Source organism: Malurus melanocephalus, unplaced genomic scaffold (genome assembly GCF_030028575.1).
Source record: "Malurus melanocephalus ecotype Western Australia unplaced genomic scaffold, MMel_1.1 scaffold_269, whole genome shotgun sequence".
NCBI classification, from domain to species: Eukaryota; Metazoa; Chordata; class Aves; order Passeriformes; family Maluridae; genus Malurus; species Malurus melanocephalus.
In genome coordinates, this window is record NW_026623501.1 from 736449 (window position 1) to 762537 (window position 26089).

At 53.6% G+C, this 26089-nt stretch overlaps 1 protein-coding gene across 2 annotated transcripts in view; it reads left to right on the forward strand.

Moving 5' to 3' along the window:
- The window catches only part of LOC130579343 (zinc-binding protein A33-like), a 29685-nt gene extending 8050 nt beyond the window's left edge, over positions 1 to 21635 (forward strand). Inside the window, exons 1-7 of one of the 2 annotated variants that reach the window (XM_057376043.1) lie at positions 16307 to 16367; positions 16846 to 17120; positions 17695 to 17790; positions 19413 to 19646; positions 20008 to 20027; positions 20752 to 20867; positions 20960 to 21635. In XM_057376043.1, coding sequence (XP_057232026.1) covers positions 16848 to 17120; positions 17695 to 17790; positions 19413 to 19646; positions 20008 to 20027; positions 20752 to 20867; positions 20960 to 21504 — 1284 coding nt within the window. In that variant the 5' untranslated portion in view covers positions 16307 to 16367; positions 16846 to 16847 and the 3' untranslated portion in view covers positions 21505 to 21635. Of the gene's footprint in view, positions 1 to 16306; positions 16368 to 16845; positions 17121 to 17694; positions 17791 to 19412; positions 19647 to 20007; positions 20028 to 20751; positions 20868 to 20959 lie in introns of those variants that run through there. The other variant, XM_057376042.1, reaches the window with a different exon arrangement.
- The last annotated feature ends 4454 nt before the right edge of the window (positions 21636 to 26089 follow it).

Genomic DNA, 26089 nt, shown 5'->3' on the forward strand with positions numbered 1-26089 from the left:
AGTCTAGGTTATGATTGCTACAATTATACAACAAACCATGTATTAGGATTTGGTCCAATCTGAAGAGGGGCCAGGTTATTATAAATTATAAGTTGTACTATAAATTCTGTGTTACTTAGGTGATTAAAAATAATAAATTAGTTATAAATTCTGTATTTTGCTACTTGTAGATTCTGCTGGTAGAAATCCTCTGCTGTTTCAATCATAAATTCTGTTCTACACTTATCRTAATACCCTCATAAAGAAAGAAAGCTTTAACTGTCACCATGATTTAGTACCATCTTCATTCTGCCAAGGAYCCCTAAAAGAACCTSTGTCCTCTCAGTGTTGGTGACACCCAGGCATCCGCTGGCTTTGCAGAGGAGGGAACTCCTGCAGGGACATGCATGTGCAGGGCAKAAACCACTGAAGCTGTGAACAAGCCTCCACAGAGCTGCTGCTGAGCATCCAGGAACATTCAGGCTGCTAGCCAGAGCCCTGGTGTCCATCAGCCTCCTGCCACGTGGTGCTCAATGCCTGCGTGAGGTCGCTTTGGGAGCAGGGAGCCCAAGGAGCTAGAACTGACACAGCCTGGAACCCCTGGCCGGCATTCGGTGCCACTGGAACAGCAGAGTGCTGTCACAGCAGGGTGTTCATCWAATCCAAACACGGCAGGAGAAAAGCCAGCTCTGTCACTGGATCCTCCTCAGCCTTTGTGGCTCAGAATTGCTGTGAGGTGTGGGGACAGGGGTGGACATGGCCCCTCACATATCCATCCCCTCTCCCCAGCACTGTGAGCAGGGCCCCACTCCCACTGCAGACTTGAACAAAAGTGAGGAAAAGTCATCACTCTGCCTAAGCAGGAAGGATCTGCAAAGCATTGTRTTTTCTCTGACCTGCAGAGAGRGGGKAAAATGCCCTTCCACTAAAGGAGGGARGCAAAGAAATGAAGTGGGAATTAGAGGCAGATTGCTGGGTACCTTCTCAGGCTCCTTGAGGAAGGAACTGAGTTTGTCCCTGTCCCAGGAAAGATGTGAGCACTGCTGACTGGTGCTGGTGGGCTTCCCACAAGTCCAGTGCCCTGCAAGCCAATGGTTTAAGGACAGCCTGTCCTTGGGAAGGATGAATGTTTTGCAATTATATTGCAACCAAAACTAAAATGGTTCCTTGTCCTGTCATCCCTCCTCAGAGCAAGGATGGTGACTCCCCCTCAGGAGCTGCTCCCAGGAGTCTGCCCAGCCAGCAGAGGTTCCAGCCTCTARGACAGGAGAGAGGAGCTCCAAGCCATGCCATACAGTGGGATCGAGGGAAAGCAGAGCAGGGAACTGGCAGGGCCCTGGGAAGGTGGCACAGGCACAGCCTCACTGGCAGAGCCTGACCCCTGGCAGACACCGGTGCTGCAGCTGGCCCTGGGCAAATCCCACTGCACAAGAGCTCTGTCAGCCAAGGAAACAGAGCAAGTGCTGGGGACACTTTCAGTGGCTGTGCTTTTCCTGCTTGCCATCCATCCGGGATTTATACTTTCTGGTTTGTCCGGCATTACTTTATCACTTGTTATCGCCTTTTCTGTGGCTTGCTCATTCCATTTATCTTCAGTACCCAGGTTCTGGCACCACACCAGTGGACGCTTTCTGCTCTTTTTCTCCATCTCATCCACCAACTGGCTGCCAGTTCCTGTGCTCACATCTCAGCCTRTTTCCTCTTGCTGGAGACTGGCAGCTGCCCACCATCTGAGAGCAGCCAGGAACATCATGGTTACTGGAGCTGTTTTGCTTCCTAACAAAATGGCTTAATGGCCTTACTATTTGATTTGGTTTGTTTTGTTTTCTTCTCCAAAGGGGAACTATTACAAATCAATTAAGACATTTTAATTAAGAGACAAAATGGTTATAATAAATGTTCCCACTCCAGGGACTGCCTGGAGGTCGTTGGGAYGCTGCTAGGAGTGAACTGAGGTCTGTTCCAGCAAATAATGGAAGTGCTGGCATATGTGTAGGCTGCTGTCAGGCCACACACCCAACTGCCCTGCCAGACTARATGAAAAAATCCTTGGAGCTGAGAGCCAACTGCTTTTGGGACAAGAAAGCAGCAGGACAGACCAGAAGSAGGCAGAAATACTATCCAAGTCCTTTCCTCTGTGTCCAATCATCATGAAAGGATGCATGTCATGAAACAGGTTGCTGCCTGTATCAAGATAACCCTTACGCTCACCTTCTCCTCCAACTGAGGTCCAGCCTGAGGCAGGGCTGGGACCCAGGGATGGCTCCCAATGAGGCAGAGAGCTGTTCYTTGTGCCAGCAGGCTTCAGCCTTTGGGAAGTGGGGAAGCACAGAGGAGCTCTTCACTCAGCACACTGCTGTCAATGACTGGGACAGTGACCAAAGTGACGGTTCCCAAATCCAATCCTACAGAGGGCCTAAACCAGGAGCCCTGGGACTCATCCACCTCTGCTTCCTGGGGATACCCCAGCTCCCTCCATRTCCCTGCTGCAGCTACAGGCACTCAAACAGACTGGAGGACGAGCATCCAGACCTGGAAGAGCCATCTGCAAACCCTGGCAGGGTTCAGAAAGCAGGGCTGGAGGGGTGGGGAGAGGGCTGGAGAAAACAGAGCTTGTTAATTAGAAYTTCTCTTTTTGTCCAAGCAGAGAAACTGCAGTCCATGGATTCAAAAGGAGGGAGTGGAAGGAYTTGGGCCAGTCTCTGCTCTTTGGTTAATGATAAACTCTTTCTACAGCGGTGCTGGAGTGTGAAGGCTGAGGCTGATGGATRCTTCCATAGCTTGATTCACTGATTTATTCCATGCTTGCCCTTCCTCCAAAGCAGCTCAACTCCACCAAATCCCTTAATCTCCAGCAGCCCAAACAGGAACACTGACTCATYTCATCCCCAGACCCATATCCAGACATGTGTCTGCAACAGGGAGATCTGAAACCATCCCTCATCACCAGAACCTGGTGGTCACTCTGGGACAAGCCACCTTCTACCACCTTCATGTTCCCCTCCAGCACTCAAGAAGCAGCAGTGTTCAGTGTCCCTGCACACCACAGCACTTAAGGGAGGAGAACACAATTAAGGGAAATGTGGAGGTTAACCAGCTTGCCAGAGACCACACAGCACATCCATGGCAGGGCTTGSAACTAAGCCCAAGTTTTCTAACTCCAGCCTCTTGCATTCACCACTAGAGAGGACTCTGCATCTCAGCATAAAATCTGAACATAAATCTCAGRAACTGCATGAAAATGCAAAATGTGACTGCTGAAGGGGAATGAATTCTGTCTTCTCTGTGTAATGGGCAGCTTTCAGGACAAACAGCAGATCTGGATGATTTCCTGAAGCCAAAGAACAGATAGAAATTATCCCAGGTCCTTCCATCTCCAGTGGAGGAGTTATTGTCTTGCTATGAAAGACCCTCTGACCTGCCCATCATCTGCTGCATCTTTGTAAATTATCTATCCAACTCAGGCCCACTGGTGTAGAAACCTTATGGTATCAGACACTCATTGCCACCCAGAACTGCTCTTAGGGGACCCAGTGTACAACTGGCACTGGGAGACAAAGTGCAAGGAGGAGGAGACACACCAGAGATTTCCTGTGGTTCCTCATATTAAGTATTTTCACATTCCTGCCTAGGCTGGAGCCATGGAAGACTCTGAAGGGGACGAGGCAATGAGGATGCCATAGTCACTCAGCTCAGGACAGGATGAAAAAGGAGGTGGTGAGAAGAGATATGTTTGGCAGTGATATATAATTTGTCATGGGAATTTATCCTAGAGGAAGCTGCGGGGAGCAGTGCAGGGCCCTCTGCCCTGTGGGATGTGCCATGGAAGCAAAGCAAGGCTCAGTGGGTGACACTGCAATGGAGACACACCAGGTGCTGGGGCTGCAGAAAGAAGAGACAGCGTGGTGGATGGATCCCGGTTAGCCTGGGGAATCTGCTACCTCCTGAAATTTAGGAAGTCTGGGATAGGTGAGACAGGGTAGCCAAGGGAAATAACAACCCACTAACAGAACAACCAGGGTGAAAATCCAGTATCCTGCTTCGGGACAGACCAGAAACTCTGTAGGTGAAATGCAGCTGCAGCAGGACTGTAAGAAGATTTCTGTGTTCAAGGACTAACATGCAATTTGTGCAGACAGAAAGCAAGCACTGATTTTCCTCCTGTATCCCGTATCCCCCTTTGCATCTCCCTCTCTGAGGACACTGATCTGTGGCAGAGAGATGAGTGCCAGCAGCGTGTGCAGTCCCAGCACGGAGGAGCTGACAGGTTTGTACCAAGCCACGAGGAGGCAGATTGCCGGAGAGATCGGGATTTCTCAGACAGCTGCAAAACTCAGCCCCACATCTGCATCTCCGGAGCTGTACGTGCCCAGGATCTCCAGCCCTCTGGAGCAACCTGCTCTCCTGACTGCTCTCACTCAGCATCCTGCTTCCCRCATTCCCTGCTTCTACTCAGGGGCCTTTTGAAACTCTCCTGCTAGTATTTCTTGTTTGCTTTCTCTATTCCAGTTCTCAGGAAGTGTCAGTCCTTAAATCCAGCTTCCCAAAGATACTTTGATCTTTTTTGTCTGAAACACGTAGTCTGGACAAGACCTGATCCCATCTCAGCCCTGCTGCTCAGATGAGCTCTCCCTGACCCACCTGCAAAGGCTGGAGCGTCCTCCTCCTCCAGGAACCGAGCTGCTCCAGTTACTGTCTCATCGCTGGCCAGGACAGAGTGCTTAGTCCTCTCCACTCTCTGGAACTCAACCTGTGGCAAAGGAGTGAAAAGCACTTTYCTGCAACTGTCTTCAGAGAAGAGAGGAAGTCAGGTGAGGATCTGAGCTGCTGSAGAGTCCTTCATCGCCAAGAGTAGCTTTGGGACCCTTGTCTGAGCACCYGGAGAGCCCCCTCTCGCAGGGTCGCTGACAGCCCCGTTTCACGAAGCTGGATGCTGCGTTTGCTCCTGAATGAGAGAAAGGCAGAGAGCGTGTGTTTAACAACAGCAAAGGGAAGGGGGAGGGAGCCTGCTGCTGCTGTTTATACAGYGTTCAGCCACTGAGGGGCTTCTTGCATCGAGCAGAGCAGCTTTTCCACCACATTCAGTTTCGTCTCCAGGAAGCAGTGGTGGGAGCTGGAGCTCTGCAGGCTCCTCGTCCATGCCACGGACCTGGGCAAGTGTTATCCCCCTTCATTCCACAGCTGCCCATCTCCTCAGGCTTTAAACTCATTGGGACTGCACGGTCATGTCCAGAGGGGAATGTCCCCTGCAGCAAGAGATCTGCAAGTCCTGCAGAGCTTTCACAGACCTCCCCCAAACCTCCTCTGCCTCAGTGTTTGCACAGGGCACAGAGCAATCTGCAGCTGTGGGATGGGACTTCAGGGACTCCTGAGATGCAAATAAAAGTAATGYTGAAAAGTTTTAGCCACTTGGCAGTGGCCGAGTCTGCTCCAGAGCCAGATTCATTGTGGACATGGAAACTGAGTGACTTTCAATTTTAGGATGCTCAGCACCATCCACACACCTGAAGCAAGAAAGAGGGAGAGACAAAGAAACAGCATTCTTATGTCCAAATCTGCAAAACCCAAGCTTGCTGGAGCCCAGAAAAGCACTCTCAAGGCAATACAGGGAAGCAGATAAGCACAGCTCCCAAGCTGTTCAAAGATTTTGCCCTCAAGGAAAAGTCATGTGTGTTCTTAGCATAGGATTTCCACCTCAGGCAATGTGTGAGTTTGCAGCTCACCTGGGCTTGGAGATGCTCCCCAGGCTGGGGAGAAGTACATCTCTCCTCAGCTTTGAGTACCTRCAGCTAGAATTCTATTAGAGAAGTCTTGCTCTTTACCCCCACAGTGAACTTTGGCCTCCTTTTCTTTGGGAGAACAGAAAGAGGGAGTCTTTTCTACCCTTTTGTGCCAGAAACTCACAATACACTAGGAAAAARGAAACACTCCAATGGCTCAGCAGAAAAAGAGAAATGAGAACATTCCTGAAATCACACTGGAAAGTGACACTTGAACCCAAGAMTTGGACAAGAGTCCTCATGAGTCCCATCCTTCCCCCTCCTCTCCCTGTCCCCCCTTCAAAAAGGAATGGACTCGGCACAAAATCCACCAGCAGTGGTAGCTGGATTTTTGTGGGAGTTTTGTGTCTTCTCCGTCTTCATTTTCCTTAAGGCTGTTGATTTAGCTGCTCGGGAAAGCTGGGAGTGGAGGGAAGCAGGACAAGACAAAGCTGCCTGGAAGGAGCCATTGCTGTGTCCCCGTAGTCTGCAGAGAGAGGCAAAGAGCAGCTAATGGGAAGTGAGTGGTGCATGCTATTCCTTCTGTTCCTGSTGGATGGATACTTCTCCTCCTCTCCAGGGTCCTCAGCAGTGGATGGGTAATTTCTGCTCAAGATTATTGTTTTCCTCCTTTCTCTTCTGCTTTACATTTTTCTCACCTGTTCCCCAGATTCCTTTGCTACCACTCCCCACTCTTCACAGGGCTGAAATAAGATGCCTGGGGAGAAGGCAGTGATTGACAGGAGAGAAATATGTACAGCCTGAAGCTGTGAACCTTCATCAGGACCATGGGGTGAATTCCAGTCATTTTTGGCATGTGGTATTTGCTGGCTGACAGCAAATGCAAACTCTTAAATCATGGATTAGTCAGTGCATGTCCCCAAGACGTCCTCTCCCACGGTCTKAGGGGTCCAGTGGAGCTCCAAAASTTGCTTCRAAACATCAGYTCAGCTCTTYGACCAGACAGAGCAGTGCAGAAAGMTGCAGTTGAGCTCTCASCACACCKGGGCTGTCACCCCAGCTGGCAGCCACCAATCTGGGGTTTGGTCCCTGGGCACTCTCCAGCCCTGTCCCCAGAGCCAGGCTCTTCTCACAGCACCACAGACACAGGCTGCCTGCCAGTCTGTCTGATCCCACCCAGCTACAACAGAGTTACAGCCAGCACTGAGTGCAGCATAGCCCTGCTGCTGGCTGGTCCTTGGCTTCTCCACAGGGAAGGGACATCCAGGGGCTGCAGCCCCAGATCTCTCACACTCCTGATGGGTCAAGAGGAGCAGTCATGGYACAAACTGCAGCACCTGAACACCTCCCTGCACAGCTCCCAGATCCCAGAGCAGCTGAGGGTCTTCCAAGCCTCAACCAGCAACAATCTGGAGGGGGAGGATGGGGGAATACAAAGAGGGTGTCTTGCATTTTCCTGGGGCATGGAAGGCTGTGCAGCCCCGAGCAGAGATGCCAGGGCCCACTGCAGGCACTGTTGTAGCCTCAAGCCTGGGGTATTTCCACACATGGCTGGATACACACAGAGGGCTCCCAGGAGCCTCATGTCCTTCCATCATGGGATCATTCAAAGGATCTTTGCTGTTTAAAATCCTTTCCCAGTAGTTGGGCTTTGATTAGGCAAAAGCAAGTCTGCTCCTCTGTGCTTCTGAGAATATAACAATGAATCCTGCACTCCAGGGAGCAAAAATTATGTCAAAAGGCTGAGAAATGGGGCAGAGTGGGGCTGTCTTTTCACCTGTAATCTGCTCTGCCTCAGTGAGCAGGCAGGTCCTCAGTCTGACCACCTTGCAGCTGTAAGCCATCTGCTGTAGCTTAACTAATGTCAGAAAAGGAAGGTGGATTATCTGTTCACTCCCTGGGAGGAATCTCTAAGAAAACTGTTACCAAGGCTTCCAGATGCTCCAGTTCATCCTGCTTCATCTGGAGCAGCAATAGTGACATACTTTAAAAAGCAGCTTTTCATTTTTTAAACATCTGTTTAAATCCACCTGCATGTAACCAAAATATTTCCACAGCTCCTTCCTGAGGTGTCAAGCCTGTGTTTTCCTGAGCAGCCTCTGAAGTATCAGCAAGTTGTGGTAACACAAAAGCCCCTTTTCCATTTGAGCCCCGGAGTTCATGGATGCAGTGGATTTGGGAGTCTGATGCATTTGGGAACTAAATTAGCCACAAAGAGACTCGGGGTGGGAGGGCGGATAGAAAGCTGTCTGTACCCTCTCTGAATTTAAAAGCAGGTTCTCATTTCGTAACAGCTTTTTGTCCCYATGTGAATGTTCCTGGAATTAGTGAAGGAGCAGCGACAGCATCAGGGACAAGGTTTGGCTAAAATATATGAGCAATCTGGCACCACAGTGAGAGGCACTGGAGAAGCAGTAGGGGAGACAACTTGTGTGGGTTGGCCTGGGGCTGCCACAGCTCTGCTCTCCTTCAGGGCAGGCAGAAGTCACGGATGGTGTGTGTGTCTGCAGGATAAGGGTCAGTGAGCCAGGAAGGAGATGATCATATGGGAAAAGATTAATGGGATTTGTCCTGCTGAACACATCACCACACTTCAGCTCCTGTCCCACTAGGGGTAAACCCACAGGGCTCATTTGATTAGGTTGATTAATGCCTAGGAGGGTTTGCCCCTTCCATCTCCTTCCCACCCTTGGATCTCACTCTGACCTGCAAAATCCCCTTGATCACCCTCACATCAGGGCAGAAGGACTCCAGGCAGTTTCTCCAGGCAGACATCAGCACTGCTGAGCCCAGAACTGGCCCCTGCATTTAGCTGCCATTTCTGCAAGTCACTGCACTCAAAGCTTTGTTAATTTATTAGAGGGTTGTTGCTTGTTGTTTGTGTACTGAGCCAGGTAGAAAACAGCTTCTGCAGAAGAGGATAATTGCAGTCAGATAAGCTCTTCAGAGCCAGGATTGCAAAAATACAATATGCCGTAGACCAGCAGTTGTCTGGGTAAAACAGAAACACGGATGAGTTTTTGGGTTGGAATGTGTTTCCTCATCTATCACAGACTCCCTGACTGCCTTTGGGCAAATCATTTGATGTATCTCAGTTGTCTGCATAAAAAAAAAAGGTGATAAAAATGCTTCTCTCTGGTAAACTCACCGCTGGAGCAGAGGACCTGGTGCTTGGATGTGCAGCAGTGGCAGCTGCTTTCCCACTTTGTCCTACAGGATCTGTCTCTAAGATGCCCGTCTCATTTAGGCAGCGTGTTCTGTGATCAGGTTCTTGTTCTTCCAGGCTGGATACTCCTGCTTCACAGTCCCACAAAGAAATTTGTGCCCAGTCTGTCATTCCCGAGATGACAAGTAGCGCTATAAATGCTGGATTGTGTGATGGRAACAGGCAGAGCTGGATGGGCTGATGGCAACCCCAGCCTAAACTCTTCCAAAGTGTCAAGACTGAAAGTGATGYGAGTGGCTGGAAAATTCAGAGCATGGCATGTCTTCTACGGGCTTGGTGTTGCCAAAAGATACCAGGTTTCCAGGAGCTGGGATCCAGTGCTCAGCACCACTGTAGCAGCATCAGGATCAYGTTTGCTGCTTCACTGCTTTGTTCCATCTTTTGTGGTGCTGTGGGGACCCACATCAGCTGTGGGCAGGGAGCAGGGTACCCATGCCCTGCTCAGCTCTGCAGTTCTGGGCTGGCAGCAGTGTCTGAGCACAGGAGGGTCAGATCCACTCCTGATACAAACCCAGAGATTTGGCTCCGTGTTCCCCCAAAAGCTGACTCACAAGCCAGCATCTGACCCCGAGAGATAGGTACAACACCGAGTGCCCCAAGGGGAAGAGCTGCGTCCCCAGGGTACGAGCAGAGCACGAGCTGAGCAGAGACGGTGCTGGAAAGCACAAAGCCTTATAAAGGCAGGGTTTGTCCTTCTCTCAGCTCTTCCGGGCGATGAAAAGGACGACTCACAGCCCTAATTAACTGGAACATGCTAATACCACTGAGCTTCCCTGGCCAGCAAATTTGGCACGAGGCATRTGGGACACTTTCCAAACAAATGCTCAGGGGAGCGCGTGCTTGCAATTTATTATTCACTGAGCAGTTTCCTCTCKGTCTTCGCTGAAGAGCTCACTCCAGACACATAAGGGAGGTGAGTGTAGAGCCTCAAATCTACTTCGAAAGCCATTTCGTGCTTCAAGGAGAAGAGACTTCTCCCCAGRCATTTAAGATACTTAAAGTATCAGGGGAAATAGGGCTTTGCACAGCATTACCTGTGGGAGCACTCAGTGCCTTCGAATGGTGCAGTTTCCCATGGGAAAAACCGTGCTCCTTCAGGGTGACATTCACCGTGGGCAGGAGATGCAGAACCAGAGGGTGTGCATGGTTATTTTGCAGAGTGAAGCAGAGCAGGAGCACAGCCAGCCCAGGTAGCTGGAGAAAAGGGAAAGGTAGCAGGGGCACTTGTGCTTTATCTCCAGGATGGGTTGTTCCCTCTTTTGACAGCTCTCCTGGGCAAGGCAGTGCCCCAGCCTGTTCTCCTGGGAAATGAGTGGGAAGGAGCCTGCCCAGATCCTATTATAAATAAATCAGTTTGTGAGCTTTGGATAGTGAGCAAAGGGCAGAGCTCTAAAAAAGATCAATTCATCTCCATGGTAAGATCATCACTCTCAGCATTTGCTGTCCTTTCAAAACCAGAGGGAAGAGCTGCAGCCTCCTGAAGGCCACCCCCTGGCCCTGGCCTCAGCTTCAGCCTGGCTCCCATGGCAGCCCTGGCCCTGGGACTGTTCAGGGCAGCTCTGGCACAGGGTTTGAGTGGCAGTGAACAGTCCAACCAAGCASTGCCACAAGCACACCAGTACAGATACAGGGCACAGCTCAGGTTTGTGCAGTATTCCCAGGACTACTCTGGTTTGACCATCCTGCCCCTCATCCTTGGCCATCAGCACTCTGTGCWTACCAAGGGCACATCTCTCCCTGCTCTCTCCCCATTGCATCATTTGCAAGCATTCGTTGTTATGGTGACAGCTCCAGAAGGAAAATATTTTTGAGGATCTTTCAGATTTTTTAACAAAGATACAGCAACTTTAATTATTTTCTTTAAGGAAATTTGTTACCTCACCCAACAGCAACTGAATTTCTTTCTTTTTGTTTCCGGTGATCACTTTGGTGGTGCTCAGGCTCCAGCTTTCAGTGTGTGATTGTAACAAAGTGGAAGGTGGAGAAGTAGAACCAGGTYGTAAAGAGCTGCTTTTAAATCCTCTTGGGAGCACAGGAGGTCCCCCAGGCTGAGGCTGCTGGGCTGCAAGCAGTGTGGAGTCTGAGTTCCTCCAAAATTAATGAGATTGTGGAGCACATCTGCATCTTTCTCAGATAGCAAAGTGCACAGAAAACAGCAAATACCTGTGTTGTGCATGAAATACTGCACTGAGAGATACTGTTCTTGCGGAATCTTCTGCAGAAACAAACCTTGCCTTTTGAAGGCTCTGTGATGGTAAATTAATTCTTTCCATCTCCACTGAATGGRCTGAAGGCTTTCATATGTGACATAAGGCAGAGAACTGGGCCCTGTAGATGTCTTTAATGCAGGTAAGGATTATGGCAAACAGCCTCAGCCCAATCAGGAGAAAGCAATCTGGGTAYGTGATGTGACCACAGGCCTGGATTTCATGGCTACTGTGTCATTCCCACAGCCCTTCTGTACAGAGCTGAGCTCAGAAATCTAAAAAAACTATTAAAAATYAAAACCTGTAAATGCTTTAGGCTCTGTAGAGGCATCTTAGAACATCTGTGAATGCTCAGCACCATGAACCAGGGATCCAAGTGCAGGAGAAGAGCATTCCAGGGCATCCAGTGACCAGCAGCCTGGCTGGGGCTGACACAAAACCCATCACAGGGAAGGCTGAGAGGAACAAAGCTGGCCAAGCCCATGCTGTGTGCGGAGTATCAGAGGGGTTTCAGGCACAGCTCAGAGTAAAGAGGCAAACAAACAGCAGCCAGAAATGTTAATATTTGCAGAAGTCTCCTGGTTTTGGCGCCTGGGTGTGGGGAGATGAAGGATGCTGGTGGAATGCAAACATGATGGATTCTTGGCTGCCTGGAGGGGTGGCATGGGGAATCTCACAGGGCAGGACTGTCTGCCTGACAGGCCTGCTCATGATAGCTCACACAAGAAGTCCTGGGGAGGCAAACTGGACTACTAAGTTCAGTAGCACATGAAACTGGTCAGCTGGGATTGAGTTATTTGAGCATTCCTGGGGGAAAAGAGATTTAAAATCCATTATTAGGCTGTGTGCATCTTCCTTTGCCTRTTCCAGACCTTGTTTCCCTCCCTCCATGTAGTAGGAGATGGATTTATCCATGCTGATCCCCAGTCCTGCTCCTGGATACATGAGGGAAAAAACAACACCAACCTTCAGACTTGTGCCCTTACTTTCCCTGGGTCCTTTCATGGAATGTTTGGGACGGTTTGAACCTGCTCAACACCTCTTGCCATCTCCACAGGGCTCTTATATGGATCATGGGGATATTTGGGGCTGGTCAGATGTCTACAGAGGCTCCAGCCTTGAAGGGCATGGCTTCAGCAAAACAGTGATATCATTTAGGACTGGGAAGAAAATAATGGCAAATAATGGCAAATAATGGCAAATAATGGCAAATAATGGCCATCTCTGGTCACTTTCCTCCTACAGCTATTTATCCAAAGATACCATATCTCAGAGCATTGCTTCATTTCCTGCTCGCCTTTCTAACCGAGGCCTCTAAATCATGTCCCTGCAGCTGAGGTCACRGAGAGAAGTGTAATATCCATTAGCAGTAATGCTGCTGTTACCTTAATTTACCTCATCCCTTCTTTCACTCTTTCCTTTCTAATACAGCAATCYCTTTCCACTTCTTCCCCCTCCTGGTCTCAGCACAGGAAAGAGCTGTCAGGAGCACACAGAAGCAAAGCTTCCTGGGGTGCAGCCTGCTTTTGGGGTCATGGGGAGTCTGGGCATTTCTCCTGGACCTGCAGCACCCACTCCTTCCTGACCAGAGATGCCAAGGGCAGTGTGAAGGGCTGGCTCCAGGCTGCCCCATCCTCACACCCACAGAGTCCTTCCCCTGGGCTTGTCCAGGTCAGCACATGGAAAAGTTCAGCCCCAATTCACCCCTCTGCCCCTCCCCTGCCCCACAGCTGAGCATTGCTCCGGGAAAGCCACAGGATCCTCCAGGAGAGACTCCAGGAGAGCAGGATCCAGAGGAATCAAAGTCCTCAGAGTGTATTTGCACTCAAACCAAAGGGAAACAGGGAAATCAAACAGGGAAATCAAAATGCAAAGCTTCTTGTCCCCTGTGGAGCTTCCTGCCTGCATTTGGAGAGCAGACACAAGGGACTGACACTGCATCAGCAGCTGCTTTTCCTTCCCCTCCTGTTTTGCTGAGACCCCAGAGAAGCTTCCCAGCAGCTGGACCCACCACACTTCCCATTTCACCCCCTCCTCCTGCAAGGCCAAACAGCTCCTCTGACACCCATCTCCAAGAATACAGATTTACTGCATGGAACAGAGGACGGTGAAGGGTTTTGGAGCCAATCCATGTGCTTTGAGCCAAACCCTTCCCAATCCACGTTATCCTTCATCTCCCCAGTGCATAATCAAACTCTCCAAACACAGTGTTCTCAGGTCTCAGCCCAGAGCTTGGAGCCTCCCAAGAGGGATATGCTAAAAAAAGAAAGAAAAACATTACATTGCCARCTGAAGTGAGTGCTGAAAGGAAGGAGATGCCAGGAGCACTTAAACAGGAATCTGAGACCGGGGGACGCTTGGGTGTGTGTTTTCAATCCCCAGAAGGGAGACGTGTTCATTGGGAAATGACTGCCACTCACTGCTGGTTTTAGACCTTGTAGYTGATGTCCCAGAAAGTGAAATGGCCATGACGAGGACCTCCCTATCTGAGTTAGAACTTTCTTCTTGGACTGATGGATTAGTGCAGCACATGGTAAAATGATGCCACTCCTCCTTTGGCTCCAAAATCTGCATTTACAGCTCAAACCTGCAAAGATRGAAATAAGCAATTTTACATGGGTGATAGGTTTTGTTGGCAGCAAGGGGAGTTATTTGGGTAAAGCAAGACATCAGGGGCTCCAGGACTCTGTTGAGTGCTGTAGGATGTCCTGCAGCAGCKGGACCAAGCTGCCAGCTCCATGCACTGGTGTGGAGCATCTGTTCCATGAGAGCAGCATCCCACAGCCCCATGCCAGTCCTGGCCAGGGTGTCTGCTGCCATGCCAGGGGGATTCTCCTGCTGTKCACAGTGCTCAGAGGGACCAGGACTAGGCTCCAGTGGGGCTAAAAGAGAAGCTATCCCAAACTCTGCTGTTTCAGGGTGAAGCTTCAGTTATCCTGCTACAGGCTCTCCAAACAATGGGTCTACAGGTACCCCAGGGAGACTCTCACCCTCCTGGGCTCTGTAACAGGGAGGGTGAGCTCTCTGACCACAGCACAGGGACATCTGATTCTGATTCACAGCTGAGCTGATTCACAGGGACATCTCCAGCACTGCTGGCTTGGGATGCTGGAGGAACATAATTTTTCACAGCACATTCCAGRTCTCTGCTAAAAAGCAATTATCGATGCTTTTACCTCTCTGCAGAGCCTCACAAATGATAGATTGTGGTGCTACAACAGGTGAGGGAGCATCATCCTGGCTGTGTGTCCTGTGCTGGCATCTTGTCTGATCRTCTGTGTGTCTGTGCAGAGTCTATAACATCTCCTAGAGGAAAAGTGGCAAAGCCAGGAGATCAGAGGCTGAACACAGATGACAAAGTCATTTCCCTCTCTAAAGGATGCACCTAAGCAGCTGATTCAGCTCCCATCCAAAATCCACAAGTTCAAAGCTAGCTGTTTCTCGAGATTGCTGGCAGGAGGATGGCAGGCAACACCAGCCACTCTCCTGCTGTGCTGGGCTGCCACTGGCTCTGTTCCTGGCCATCCCTGGCATGTTCACAGGGTGAGAGCCAGCCTAGTGGAAGCACAAAGCTCTAAATGTGGGGACTGAGGTTTTTCTGCATGAAGTCACAGCTAAGAGGAGATTGTTCAGGCATCCCTGGATCCCTGTGTCATCCCTAGGTCCCAGTGTCATCCTCCTAGTGAYAATCCCAGGGGAACTCTGCTGAGCTGTGCAGTGGAAAGGATAAAAGCAATGGGAGCGGGTTCAGCATGCCAGAAACAATCCCTGCCCAGTGAGTTCTTGTTCCCCAGTGCTCAGTGAGCAGTGGGCACTGAGCATCCCTGTCCCACTGCCACCACGGGTATTGGTGAAGGGTTCAGCCAGCCCCAACCTCGCTCAGCGGGCAGGAGCAGGTCCTGAGCCCACGCAAGAACAGTGTGGGAGCTGCCAGCCCATTTGGCCATGGCCTGATTTTGTTGGTGTCCACGGATGCCACTTGCCTGGCCACCCAGAAGCCAARGGGTGCACCTCGCTTGCCCATGGCCAACATCCCCCAGGACTGATTGCCCCTCATGCACTCAGTGATGTGCCAGGTCCAAACATCAGCATGGGGCTGTGGCTGAGCGTGTGACCCAGAGGGGCTGCTGGGGACAAGGCAGAGGCTGATGCCTGCAGGCAGGGCTGCTGTGGCCACATGCCAGTGACCAAGCACGCACAGTGCAAGAGAARGCCTGGGAAAATCCCTCAGACAAGCAAATGAAGATGGGCAGAAATACTTTCTGTACTAATTGCACTGCTCTAATGAGAAAACAGAGCACCAAGAAGATAAGGGCAATAGCTGGACAGTGCCTGGCACATCACCCTTTTGGGGGAATGCTCTTGTTCTCTGGGTGCTTAGGACACAGACGGTCCGTGCAGCTCTTGTGAGTCCCTGTGTCCCCCCTCCTTTCAGTATCATTTGCTTTTACTTCCATATTGAAAGTTCTTGTGATTTTTCTCACATGTCCACCAGTGTCTGCTACTTCCMACAACACCCCAAGGCCCATCATCAGGTGACCACACGAGGATGAAAACCCTTCCTTGTTTCTTTCTTTCGCTAACAAGCCTGGCAGCCCTTGTGATTTCTGAGGTAACCCAAGGCTGTGACCCCAAAGCGTTGGTCAGAGCTGTGTTCTGAAGGTACCGTGGGTAGGGGAGWGAGAGRGAGGCTTTTGASCGGAGCTTCTTTCTGTCCTCTGAACTAAACGCAGCAGTGGGGCAGCACCTGCGCAGCGCAGGGCGGTGCGGAACAGCGCGGGACAGTGCGGGACAGTGGAAGGGTAGTGCAGGGGAGGTGCAGGGGCAGTTAAGGGGCAGATTACGGGCAGTGCAGGGATAGTCCAGTCCAGTCCAGCTCAGCTCAGCCCACTCCAGTGCACTCCCGCGCCTCACGCACCTTCCCACAGGCGGCGCGGAACCCCCACCGCTGGCCCGGCGCGTACGCGCGTAACGCGTCACATGCCGGGACTCCGCTCCGCCCCCTCAGCGCAGCCCATCCAATCAGCGGGCGTGCACGCGGCGTGTCCGGGCGGTGATTGGTCGGGGCCGGCGTCAGTCCGAGGGAGGGGCGGGGCGTGGCGGAGGCCCCGAGTTCGGAGCTGTGGGAGGTGCGGGAGCGGCGGGAACGGGACGGGATTAGACCGCACCGGACTGAGCTGAACTGAACCGAACCGAACCGAACCGAACCGAACTGAACTGAGCGGTGTCAGCACGGTGGGGTCCCCGGGATGGCGGGGGACCGGGGCTGCACCCAGGGGAGCGGGCGGTGCCGCGGGACTCGAGCCGCAGGGGTCCCGCACACGGCGGCACCGGTGCTGCGTCGGCCCTGGAGCGCCTCGGGATGTGGGCGGGTGCCGAGAGCCCTCGGGCCGGGTGACCTCTGCGCTGGGGCCCTGTGGAACGCAAGGCCGGGCCCTGTCAGACGCGCTGGGCAGTTTTGCTGAAGTGTTGGACACTGAAAGTTGTTACCCTGCAAAGGGAGTGACCCTCGGCCGGGCTGTTCTGTAATTTCGGGGGTTCCAGCTCTGCCTACACCCGGTGCGGCACCYGGTCCTGTCCCTGCAGCCCGAGGTCTGCTAATGAAACCCTGCTCCAGAGGACAGGAGAGGCAGAAGCTCGCCCCAGCGCAGAGGGATGGGGATTTGGGGGTGCTGGTGGCAGGAAGCTCAGAGTGGTACCTGTGTGCCCGCAGGGATGGCCGGCAGCAGCCAGGACCGGAGCCTGCGGGAGGAGCTGACATGTGCCATCTGCTGCGAGCTCTTCAGCCAGCCCGTCATGCTGGACTGCATGCACCACTTCTGCAAGAGCTGCATCCAGCAGTACTGGGACAGCTGTGCTCACGTCCCCTCCTGCCCCCAGTGCCGCCGCAAGTTCCCCAACCGCGCTTTCCGCACTAACTACCTGCTCTCGGGGCTGSTGGAGAAGGTGCGGCGCTGCGGCTCCGGGGAGCACCAGCAGAAGATGCAGGTGAGTGGCTTCTCCCACGTTGGGGAGAAGGGGACAGGTGCCACATGAGCCCTGTGCAGCCACCACAAGCCCACCACAGGCAGTTGCCCCAKTGTGAAGTCTTACCTGACAATTTGTCTCTTCCTTATTAATTCCTCTCCCTATTTCCTTACAACTGTCTGTCTTTGGAACACTTTCTTTTGTAACTGTTTCCCTCACTGCTGTGATTCTAACCAGAGCTTTGTTGTTTCCCACTTAGGGACCATGTGGCCAGGGAGAGGGTTGYTTGTGCCAGGTGCTCTGCTTGAGGGGACAGTCTCTGCACAACTCAGTTTACAATACGCAGCATTTAAAGCTTGTGTAAACAGATATCCCAGGCTGGAGCTCCCAGTCTTAAAAATAAATTGGATTCATTGCATGCACACATACATAATTCTTAAGCCTGTGCATCAGGTGTTTGTTTCTCCTTACAGACTTTATGTGAGATCCTGTTGCAGCCTCCTTCTGATGCTAACCACAAGAATTGGGATAGCTCCTGAATCACAGCAGAGTGGTGAAATGGCCCCCTTTCTTTTTTTTTTTTTTGCTCTTTCAGAAGCACCTGGAAGATGCTTTGCAAGCTCGTCAGAAGGAGATGGAGAGCTTGCAGCAGAGGAAGCGCGCGGCGCAGGAGGACATCTGCAGCCTGACGGTAACGCCCTGTGGGAGCTGCTCTTCAGGCAGCATCTGGGGCACGTTCATGCAGGATGTGTGCTTCACTTCAGCTGAGGTTTAGCTCAGCTTCCTGTAAGAATCTACATGAGTAACCATGGGGATCTATGCAAACTCCCCTGCATATATGCCAAAGCCGTCACAGCTGGGTATTTAGTGGAGGTTTTGAAAGGAGCATTAGCACTCATTAGTGCAGTGTTTACAAAGTGCATTGCTGCAGCAGAGCTGAGCCTGGTGAGTGGTGAGCGCTCAGGGCAGCCTCTTCAGGCCCTGCAGCGCTGCCTCTTTGGAGAGCATTAACTCTTGGCAGCTCTGAAATGCTCTGTGTGTCTGAAGGGGTGGCAGCAAAGCTAGTGGAGCTGGGTCAGTGGCAGCGTTGGCACTGCGGGAGTGGTGGCTTTGTCACAAGGACGGTGCTGGGATTCCCTGTGAGGCTCTGAGGTGAATGAGGGGTGAATGAGGGGCCTGAGKGCTCTCCATGGGCTTGAGAGGCAYCAGGCTCCCTGCTYKTACAGATCCATGAAGCAARARCAGCCACTGGCTGACTGCTTCTTTSTTGTGTGGCACAAAAGTATTAAAAGCCAAAGAAGGTGAGTTTAAGGAAAATGGAAGTAGTTTAGAGATGAGATAAAGCTGAGAGGGGTAAAAAACACTGCATTCTTACTGGAGCCTCTGCTCCAGCCTGCACCATTTCAAACCTCTGTCCTCCTGCCAAATGTGGAATAGACCTTTGAGATTAATGAAGTATTAGCAAATAAGCMTGTTTTGTCCTGTTACTGTGCTAGAGTTCAGAGGTGTCTCAAGAGTAAAGGAGCAAATCACTGATCTAAACMAGGAGGCATTGCACCTCCTCTGTGRTKCTGGTGTGTCAGCACAAGCACCTGCTAGAGCAAAGGGAGGYTGGAGAAGCTTCAGATCTCTGAGGGAGATGGGTTTCCTGTGGGGAGAAAGGGATGTGTGCTTCAGAAAGCACTCCTTGAGAAAGCAATGAAGGCTAAGGTTGCACTTGGAGATTAAAAGCTTAAAGATATAAGGAAAATAAAAAGTCATTGGGTGTCTCTTGTAAACAGGCAGGAAGGCAGMGAGAACACAACAAGGTTGGCTGGCRAGTAAACAACTGGAAAAAAGTGACCTCTGGAAATAGCTGAATGAGATTTTATCTGCCTTAATGACAGAGATTAGTTTGTGCAGCTCRCCCGTCAGGCAGCTCTGCTCAGGGTCTGGAATGATGTGAAACAAATCCAAACTAACCTGAACAGCTGAGTCTGCAGCTCCACAAAACTTAAAGAGCTCCAGTCTTGCCCACAGGCAAGTTCCTGATSGTGTGGGAGAGGGTTGTGGCTGCGTGTGGGAATTTCTAATTGTGGTGGCTGAGCCTTTGGTGGAGCTATTTTTTTGRGTTTGTTGKTTTTTTTCTTTTTCTTTGGCTCTGCAGGCTTGAAGGTTGTCCTTGGTGTCCTGTTCTCCATCCAAAAAGTCATGACTGTGTCTAAATCTCAAAATTTCCAGGTCTCTTTGAGCAGAGTAACAGGCCCAGCCATCCTGTGCACCTACTTTGTGTGTTTTAACTGTTGGACTCATCTCCCTCTTCCCTCTGCTCAGAAGGTGTCTGGGGAGCTGAACTTCAAGATTCGGGCTGAGTTTGCTCGCCTTCATCAGATCCTGGAGGAAGAGGAGAGAGCTGTGCTGGCAGAGCTGGCTGAGAAGGAGGAGCAGGCACTGGCACAGCTGCACAGACATGTTGGCCAGCTGGAGGAGGGGATGGCAGTGCTGCACAGGGACATGGAGCACGTCAGGCAGGCCCTGAGCAAGATGGAAGATGTGTCACTGCTGGAGGTGAGCGTGCCTGGCTGACCCTGGCAGGAGGCTGAGGGATGTTTCAGGATCTGAAACTGGAGCGGCAGCACTAGGCTGTATCTGGAAGTCATTCTCACTGCCATCCCTCTGGATTATCTGCCAATCCCTTGGAGTGTGGAGACTTTAGCAACAAGGGATACAGTGATGTCAGATGTGGTGGGTCCTGGGAGCCTTSCTGCTTCTCTGTTTGGGCACCTGGTCCGTTTTCCCCAGGGTGCAGGTCCTGGTAGCTTGATTTCTTCTCTTTGTGCTGTGTGGCAGCAGGAGGCAGGACAARGAGTTTATTTGTGCTGCTGCATGAATTAGAGTGACTGCTAATTCTCTCTGCTTCTCACTGCAGGTGGAGAGCCTGGATATCAGGTACGTGTCTGGCATGAAAGAAGCTGATTCTCTTTTCAGGAGCTTATCTTTGTCCCTGRCTGGGACCACATGGGAGAGACACTTTTATCTCAAGTTTTTAAAGCATCACAAGTTGCTCAGGAAGTTGCTGTTGCTGTGCAAGGGGGAGGCTGGTCCCCAGCACACACTGGATGCTCTTCCCAGGGAGCATCCTACATGTTGATGTGGCTGGAAGAGTGGGTAGAGGAGATGTGGTGATTTGGAATGGGTGTGAGAGCCATGTGTGCTGCAGGAGGGAACAAGGCTGATTACACAGACTTTGGGTGCTTCGTCTTCCCCCTGCCCTTCCTCAGCTTCTTACTGCTCATGAGGCTGCAAAACTGACCCTGAGGAGTGGGTTTGYCTGAGGCTGGGAGTAGCAGAGAGCCAGAACTGCCATGGGGAGCGTGTCCCTGTCCCCTCCCTCCAGCCCTGGGTGCAGCCTGACTGCAGAGGCCCGGCCTGTTCAGCCATGTGGGATCCTGTTGGGTGTGCTGGGTGTGGGGCTGTCAGGAGTCACTGCTCTGTCTCAGACACCGCTGCCCTGAGCCRCTCACTGCATCAGGCAGAGCAAGCAGCTGCCAGGGACGTTTGTGTCCCACCTTTACCAAATCTGTCACATGCAGCAGAGCCCTGCAGCCCTGCCTGTGCTTTTCCCGTGTCCCTCGGCAGCGGGACTGACCCTGGCTGCCTCTCTCTGCCCCAGGCCCTCGGTGCGTGTGGAGACCCGGCCTGCCCTGGACCTGCAGCTCTACAGGGACAGCCACAGTGGYCCCTTGCAGTACATCTTCTGGAGGCAGATGCTGCGCTCCATCTGCCCCGGTGAGCRCAGCGCTGGGAGGGATGGGTGTGCTGGGTGTGACAGGCCAGGCACGCTCTGCAGCTGGTAAAATGTCTTGGTGATGTCTCCACAGCTCCTGCCCCACTCACCTTTGACCCTGAGTCAGCCCACCCCAACCTGGTCTTCTCCAGAGACCTGACAGCAGTGACAGAGACGAATCGAGCCCAGCCCGTCCCCATCAGYCCTCGGCGCTTCCGTCAGTGCGTCAACGTGCTGGGCTCGCAGGCCTTCGACAGCGGCCGGCACTACTGGGAGGTCTGGGTGGGCAGCAAAACCAAGTGGGACCTGGGGGTGGCTGCTGAGAGCGTGGACCGGGCAGCCAAGGTCAAGCTGTGCCCAGAGAACGGCTACTGGACACTTCGCCTGCGGAACAGGACCGAGTACTGGGCCACCACCACCCCCTGGGTGCGCCTGACTCCCCGCCAGCCCCCGCGCAAAGTGGGCATCTTCCTGGACTGCCAGGAGGGCACTGTCACCTTCTTTGATGCTGGGGACATGTCCCACCTCTTCACCTTCCACCAGGTCTGTGCAGAGAGRTACTGCCCCTTCTTCAGCACCTGCTTCAGCGACGGGAGGGACAATGTGGAGCCCATGCGCCTCTGTCACCTGGCCCTGTGAGGGCTGAGGGTTCGCTGGGGACACCCCTGGCTCCTGCCTGGGGCTCTGCTGCAGGCTGGTTCTGCACACAAAGACCCGATGGGTGTTGGAGGAGCTGTTTTGGTTTCAGTTTTGGGAGGAASGAGTGGCTCAGTCTCYKCMCWGGTGCTGCCTGCCCTCCCTTTCCCGTGCCATGGCTGTGGTTGCCACAAGGTCTTCACAGGGGTTTGTGGCCGCCCTAGAAGAGCAACCTGCCATTCCTGAGTGGTTCAGTGACAGCGGTCAGGGGCTCCAGACGAGATGGCTCTGGGTTACTGGTGTGTCCTGCCTTTCCTTGCTCCCCCCATAAGCCGTGTGGAGGAGGGCAGCGGTCCTGGGGCACCATCGTTCCTCTATTCCCTTCCTGACCGTGGGCATCCTCTGCTGGGAGAGTTTTTCGGGGCCGGGCTCCGGGCCGGCAGCAGAGGGAGCTCGGTGCGCAGCCCAGGGACTGCAGCGCTGCTCCCTTGCTTTATTAAAGCGTTATTAAAGCTCATTAGACCGTGGTGCTGTTCTGCCTGCTCGGGGCATGTGTGCTGGGGGATCTGCTGCTCYGGGCTGTGGCACAGATTGGGGGCACAGAGCAGCCCCCCCGACCCCTTCTCCAGCCCTGATTCTTCTGTGCCTGCAGCACAGGAGGCTCAAAAGAGCGACTGCTCCCACATAGTTCCTTGGAGCACTCCCTGCACCCCTCACAGTGGCTTTTCACCATCTGCTGTTTGAGAACAAGGGAGAGAAGTCTTCTCTGCCTAGCCCTGGTCTTGGGCTATGGGGTTTTTATCTTTGGCAGTCTGGTCTGGCTGGCTCTTTAGGATTTCTACATGTGAAAAATGCCAAGTCCCATTTCTTGCCAAATTCAGACAGTCCTGCCGTGGCTTTTTTCCTGTCAGTCCCCCATGGCCGTGCTGGCAGCGCTACCCCTGCAGGAGGGCAGGCAGGGGTCCTTGTGGGGGCAACTCAAGGGGCTTTGGCTGCTGTGGTTTGTGCCCAGGAGGTGCTGGCAGAATCTCTGCCTCACAAGTCAGCAGAGGTGCTGGGATGGGTCCAAGCCTGGCTATGGAAGTGATGGGTGAGAGGGAGGTTGGCAGTGCCTAGGGTGGGTGGAAATGTCATRTTTATCCCACCCAAATCCATTCCARGGTCAAAGCAGAGGCCAAAGCTTCYCTAATCCTGTGTCGCTGCCAGTGCTGGCTGSAGTCAGACACTTGCTGCAGTGTTGTAGTGCCAGGTGTGAGGTTTTCCACCTCCCACAGCTGGGCACAGGGACACTTGGCAAAACAAGTCCTTTACTGGCCATCTGCCTGCCCAGCAGGGGTGGCACAGGGGCCCTGTTCCCCTTCCTGTGCACCACTGCTGCAGTGCCAGGGCTGGGGGTGCCCAATGCCTGTGCAGGGCAGGGGAAGCCAGAGCAGAGGGTGCCCCGTGCAGGGCTCGGGCAGATGTGCCCTGTGCAGGAGCCCCGACTAGCCTGGGGCTGCTCCCAAGGGTCAGGGAGCCTTGCTCAGGGGTCGGGTGTGGGGGCAATGCTGGGGGTTTGTGCTCCCTCCTGGCCCCAGTTGGCCTTTGGCCAGTGAGTGCTGAGCCCATGAGCTGGACTCGGCTTCCTCTCCCAGCTCTCACTGCCTCCTCTCGCTGCCCCACAGCCTCAGCTGAAATAAGAGTGGAGAAGAAAGAGCTGTTSGCTTGGAACTRGTGCTGCGAGCAGGGCTGTGTTACYSCTACAAGGGCTGGGAGCCTKGAAAGGCGAGGCTGGTTTGATCACTGCGATGRGGAAAGCTGAAACCCATCAGCTCCCAGCCCGCCCGAACTGCAGACAGGCAGGGCTGGGCAGCAGCCGGCAGCGCCCCGAGGTGTGAGGGGAAGCGGCTCCGCCAGCACCGGCAGGGAGAGCGCAGCCAGGCTGCATCATCCTCCGTGTGCCGGCTCCGTGTGCCGCTCGGGCTGCCAGCGAGTGCCACCGCCACTGCTGCCACCTCCCTCAGCCTCCCCATGCCCGAGGCAGAGCTGGAGAGCGGCCAAACCCGCTTGTCCCGARCCGCGGGGCTGTGCAGGCTCCTGTGGAAGCGCGTCCTTCCTTCTCCTGCCGGGCTGTGAGCGGTGGCCGTGGCGCACTGCTCCCATGCAGAGCTATATTTTGGGGTGTAATGGCTCTGCCGGTGGGGCAGAGCTGGGGTGGCACAGCACCTCCAACATGCAGGGAAAACGCTGCTCTGGGCTGCCGTGTGTGCTGCGTTAGCCCCTTGAGGAAATGCAATCTGCCACTGAATGCTGCCTGAAAACGCTTTTTTCTGGCAAACCAGAGCTCCGTGGAGTAGGAACCACAGGCATGAATGCAGTGACTACCTGAGCCTGGCCTGGGTTCAGGCAGGAGGGGATGGGGATGGGAGAGTGGCACTGTGGGAGCAAAGCACCCCTCACCCCAGCATCCCGACTCTGCACCTGCCAGGGCTGCCTCTCACCGTCTTCCCCCAGGGCCAGTCTGCATTTTCCTTGTTGCTTTGTCCCTGGGTGTTCCCAGAGCCACCCCAGTGTCCCTTTCCCATACTCGTGCTGGGGATGGGCAGTGTCCAGCAGCTCCTGCCTTGGCAGCATTCTGTGACCTGTCTGTGTCTTTATCCAGTGCTTTGGGGAAGCCTTTGCTTCCTYGGGTCCCCCCACGTGCTGGAATGGGGACAAGATTTTAAAATAAGATCCTTTTGTTTCCCAGGGCGGCAACAATGGAAAGGTCCCATCGGTCCCACAGTCGCSCTGTGTTTGTGATGGAAAATTCCCCGCCGTGGCGATGCGAGCCCTYCCCGGTGTCCTGCCATTGCTGCCATTAGATGGCAGCATGGACGGGCTGGTCCTGGCCACCGCCGCCTGCACGGTGCCACGTTTGGGCTGCAGCGGGTGGAGGATGACAAAATCCCTTTACTTTAGGGGTGGCGGAAGATCCTTCTCCCCTCAGCTCCGGGACAGACCCTCTGCTCCTCTCGCACTCAGCCTCTCCAGGYACCCTGTGACCGTGCACTTTGGCCGCAGCTCAGCGGTGTGATGCGATTTATCCCCCTCGCTTCTCGCCTCTCAGGGGCACTGACCCCGACTGTCCCCAGCCTGGCTGCACTGCCGTGGCTGCCCCGCCTCTGATCACAGCCCCCAGCACTGGGGAGGGGTCTGCTCCTGCAACCTCAACTCTTCAGCCCCTAGCAGTAGGCAGTGCCACCCCCTGTGACGTTCCCAGCTCTCCCTCATCATGGCAAGTTTTGAAAGTCTATCCTCAAACTTCTAAGGGCTTGGACACCCACCTGAGGTGATGGGACACCACCACTTTCTGTTCTGTTGAGATCAAGGAGGGAGGTGATCCAGRATGTGTGCTGAAGATTGATGGAGGTGGCACTCTCTGGGTTTAAACTCACTAATCAGGGTGGGGGGAGTCGGGTAAAATAAATTCTGTGAYTTAGAGTCCCTCTGAGGGTTCCAGAAGAAGGACAGGGTGATTTCTTCCATGGTTTGGCAACGTGAGCAGTTGAGTGCGCAAGAAGTTTCCCTGCCTTTTTGAGCACATGGCTCTCATTCAGGCTCTTTCTTCAATACCTAGAAGTAAATGTAATTAATAACCCTCTGGGGCGCAGCGCAGGGCCAGGTTAATTTATCCATTCAGCGCTAGCTGGGTGCACAGGCAGCTGGCCAGGGCTGTGCCGGCTGTGCCACCGCGCTCCCAAAGCTCTGCCATCGCCTCCGTCTGTGGCTCATTCGCAGCCAGTTCGCTCCGAGCTGCAGCCGCTGTCGCTGGCACGAGTGGGGCAGCGTTGTGGGGGCAGCGCCGCTGGCACGAGTGGGGCGGCACCGCTCGGCTGCCAACGCCACGGGCGAGTGRGGAGGGTTGGGGTGTCCTGCCAGGGAGCCGTGCGAGTGCCACACGGAGCCGTGCKGGGGGACAACGCCGCTGCCGCACGCTGCTGGCACTGTGCACGCATGGACGGCACGAGTGGGGAGCCCTATTGCACCCCCAGTGAATAGGGGTGCAAGTGTGAGCACACCCGAGTGCGTGTGTGTCTTTGTGTGCCCCAGGGGGTGCAGGAGGAGGGAGGTTCGTGGGGTGTGTGCAGGACGGTGTGCCTGGGTGTGTCCGTACAGGTGTGAGGTGTGGAATTGAGGGGGTGCATTGGCATAAAGGGGTGTGTGCAGGCAGGTGTGAGATGTGTTCCATCGCATGAGGTGCGAGTGTGCTGTCGTTGAGAGCGTGTTTAATATGCATTCTCTCCGCTCCGAGGGGCCGGGATGTGCACCCAGGCACAGACAAGAAACAGGAGATGTGCGGGCATTCACACAGGGATACACGGGGTGCGTACAGGTGTGAAAATMCCCGCAGGTGTGGGGTGCTCGTGTGCCCGTGGGTCGGGGATGATGCAGACCCACACATACGRGTGGGGAACACACTTGTCCCCGGCTGCAGGGGATGCAGATCCACGCACACAGGTGGAGACACCCAGGTGGGGAGGGATGCGCGCACCCCCGCAGGAGCGGATAGCGCGGGTCCCCCGGCAGTGCCCGGAGCCGCAGGTGCGGCCCCCCAGCCCCCTCTGCC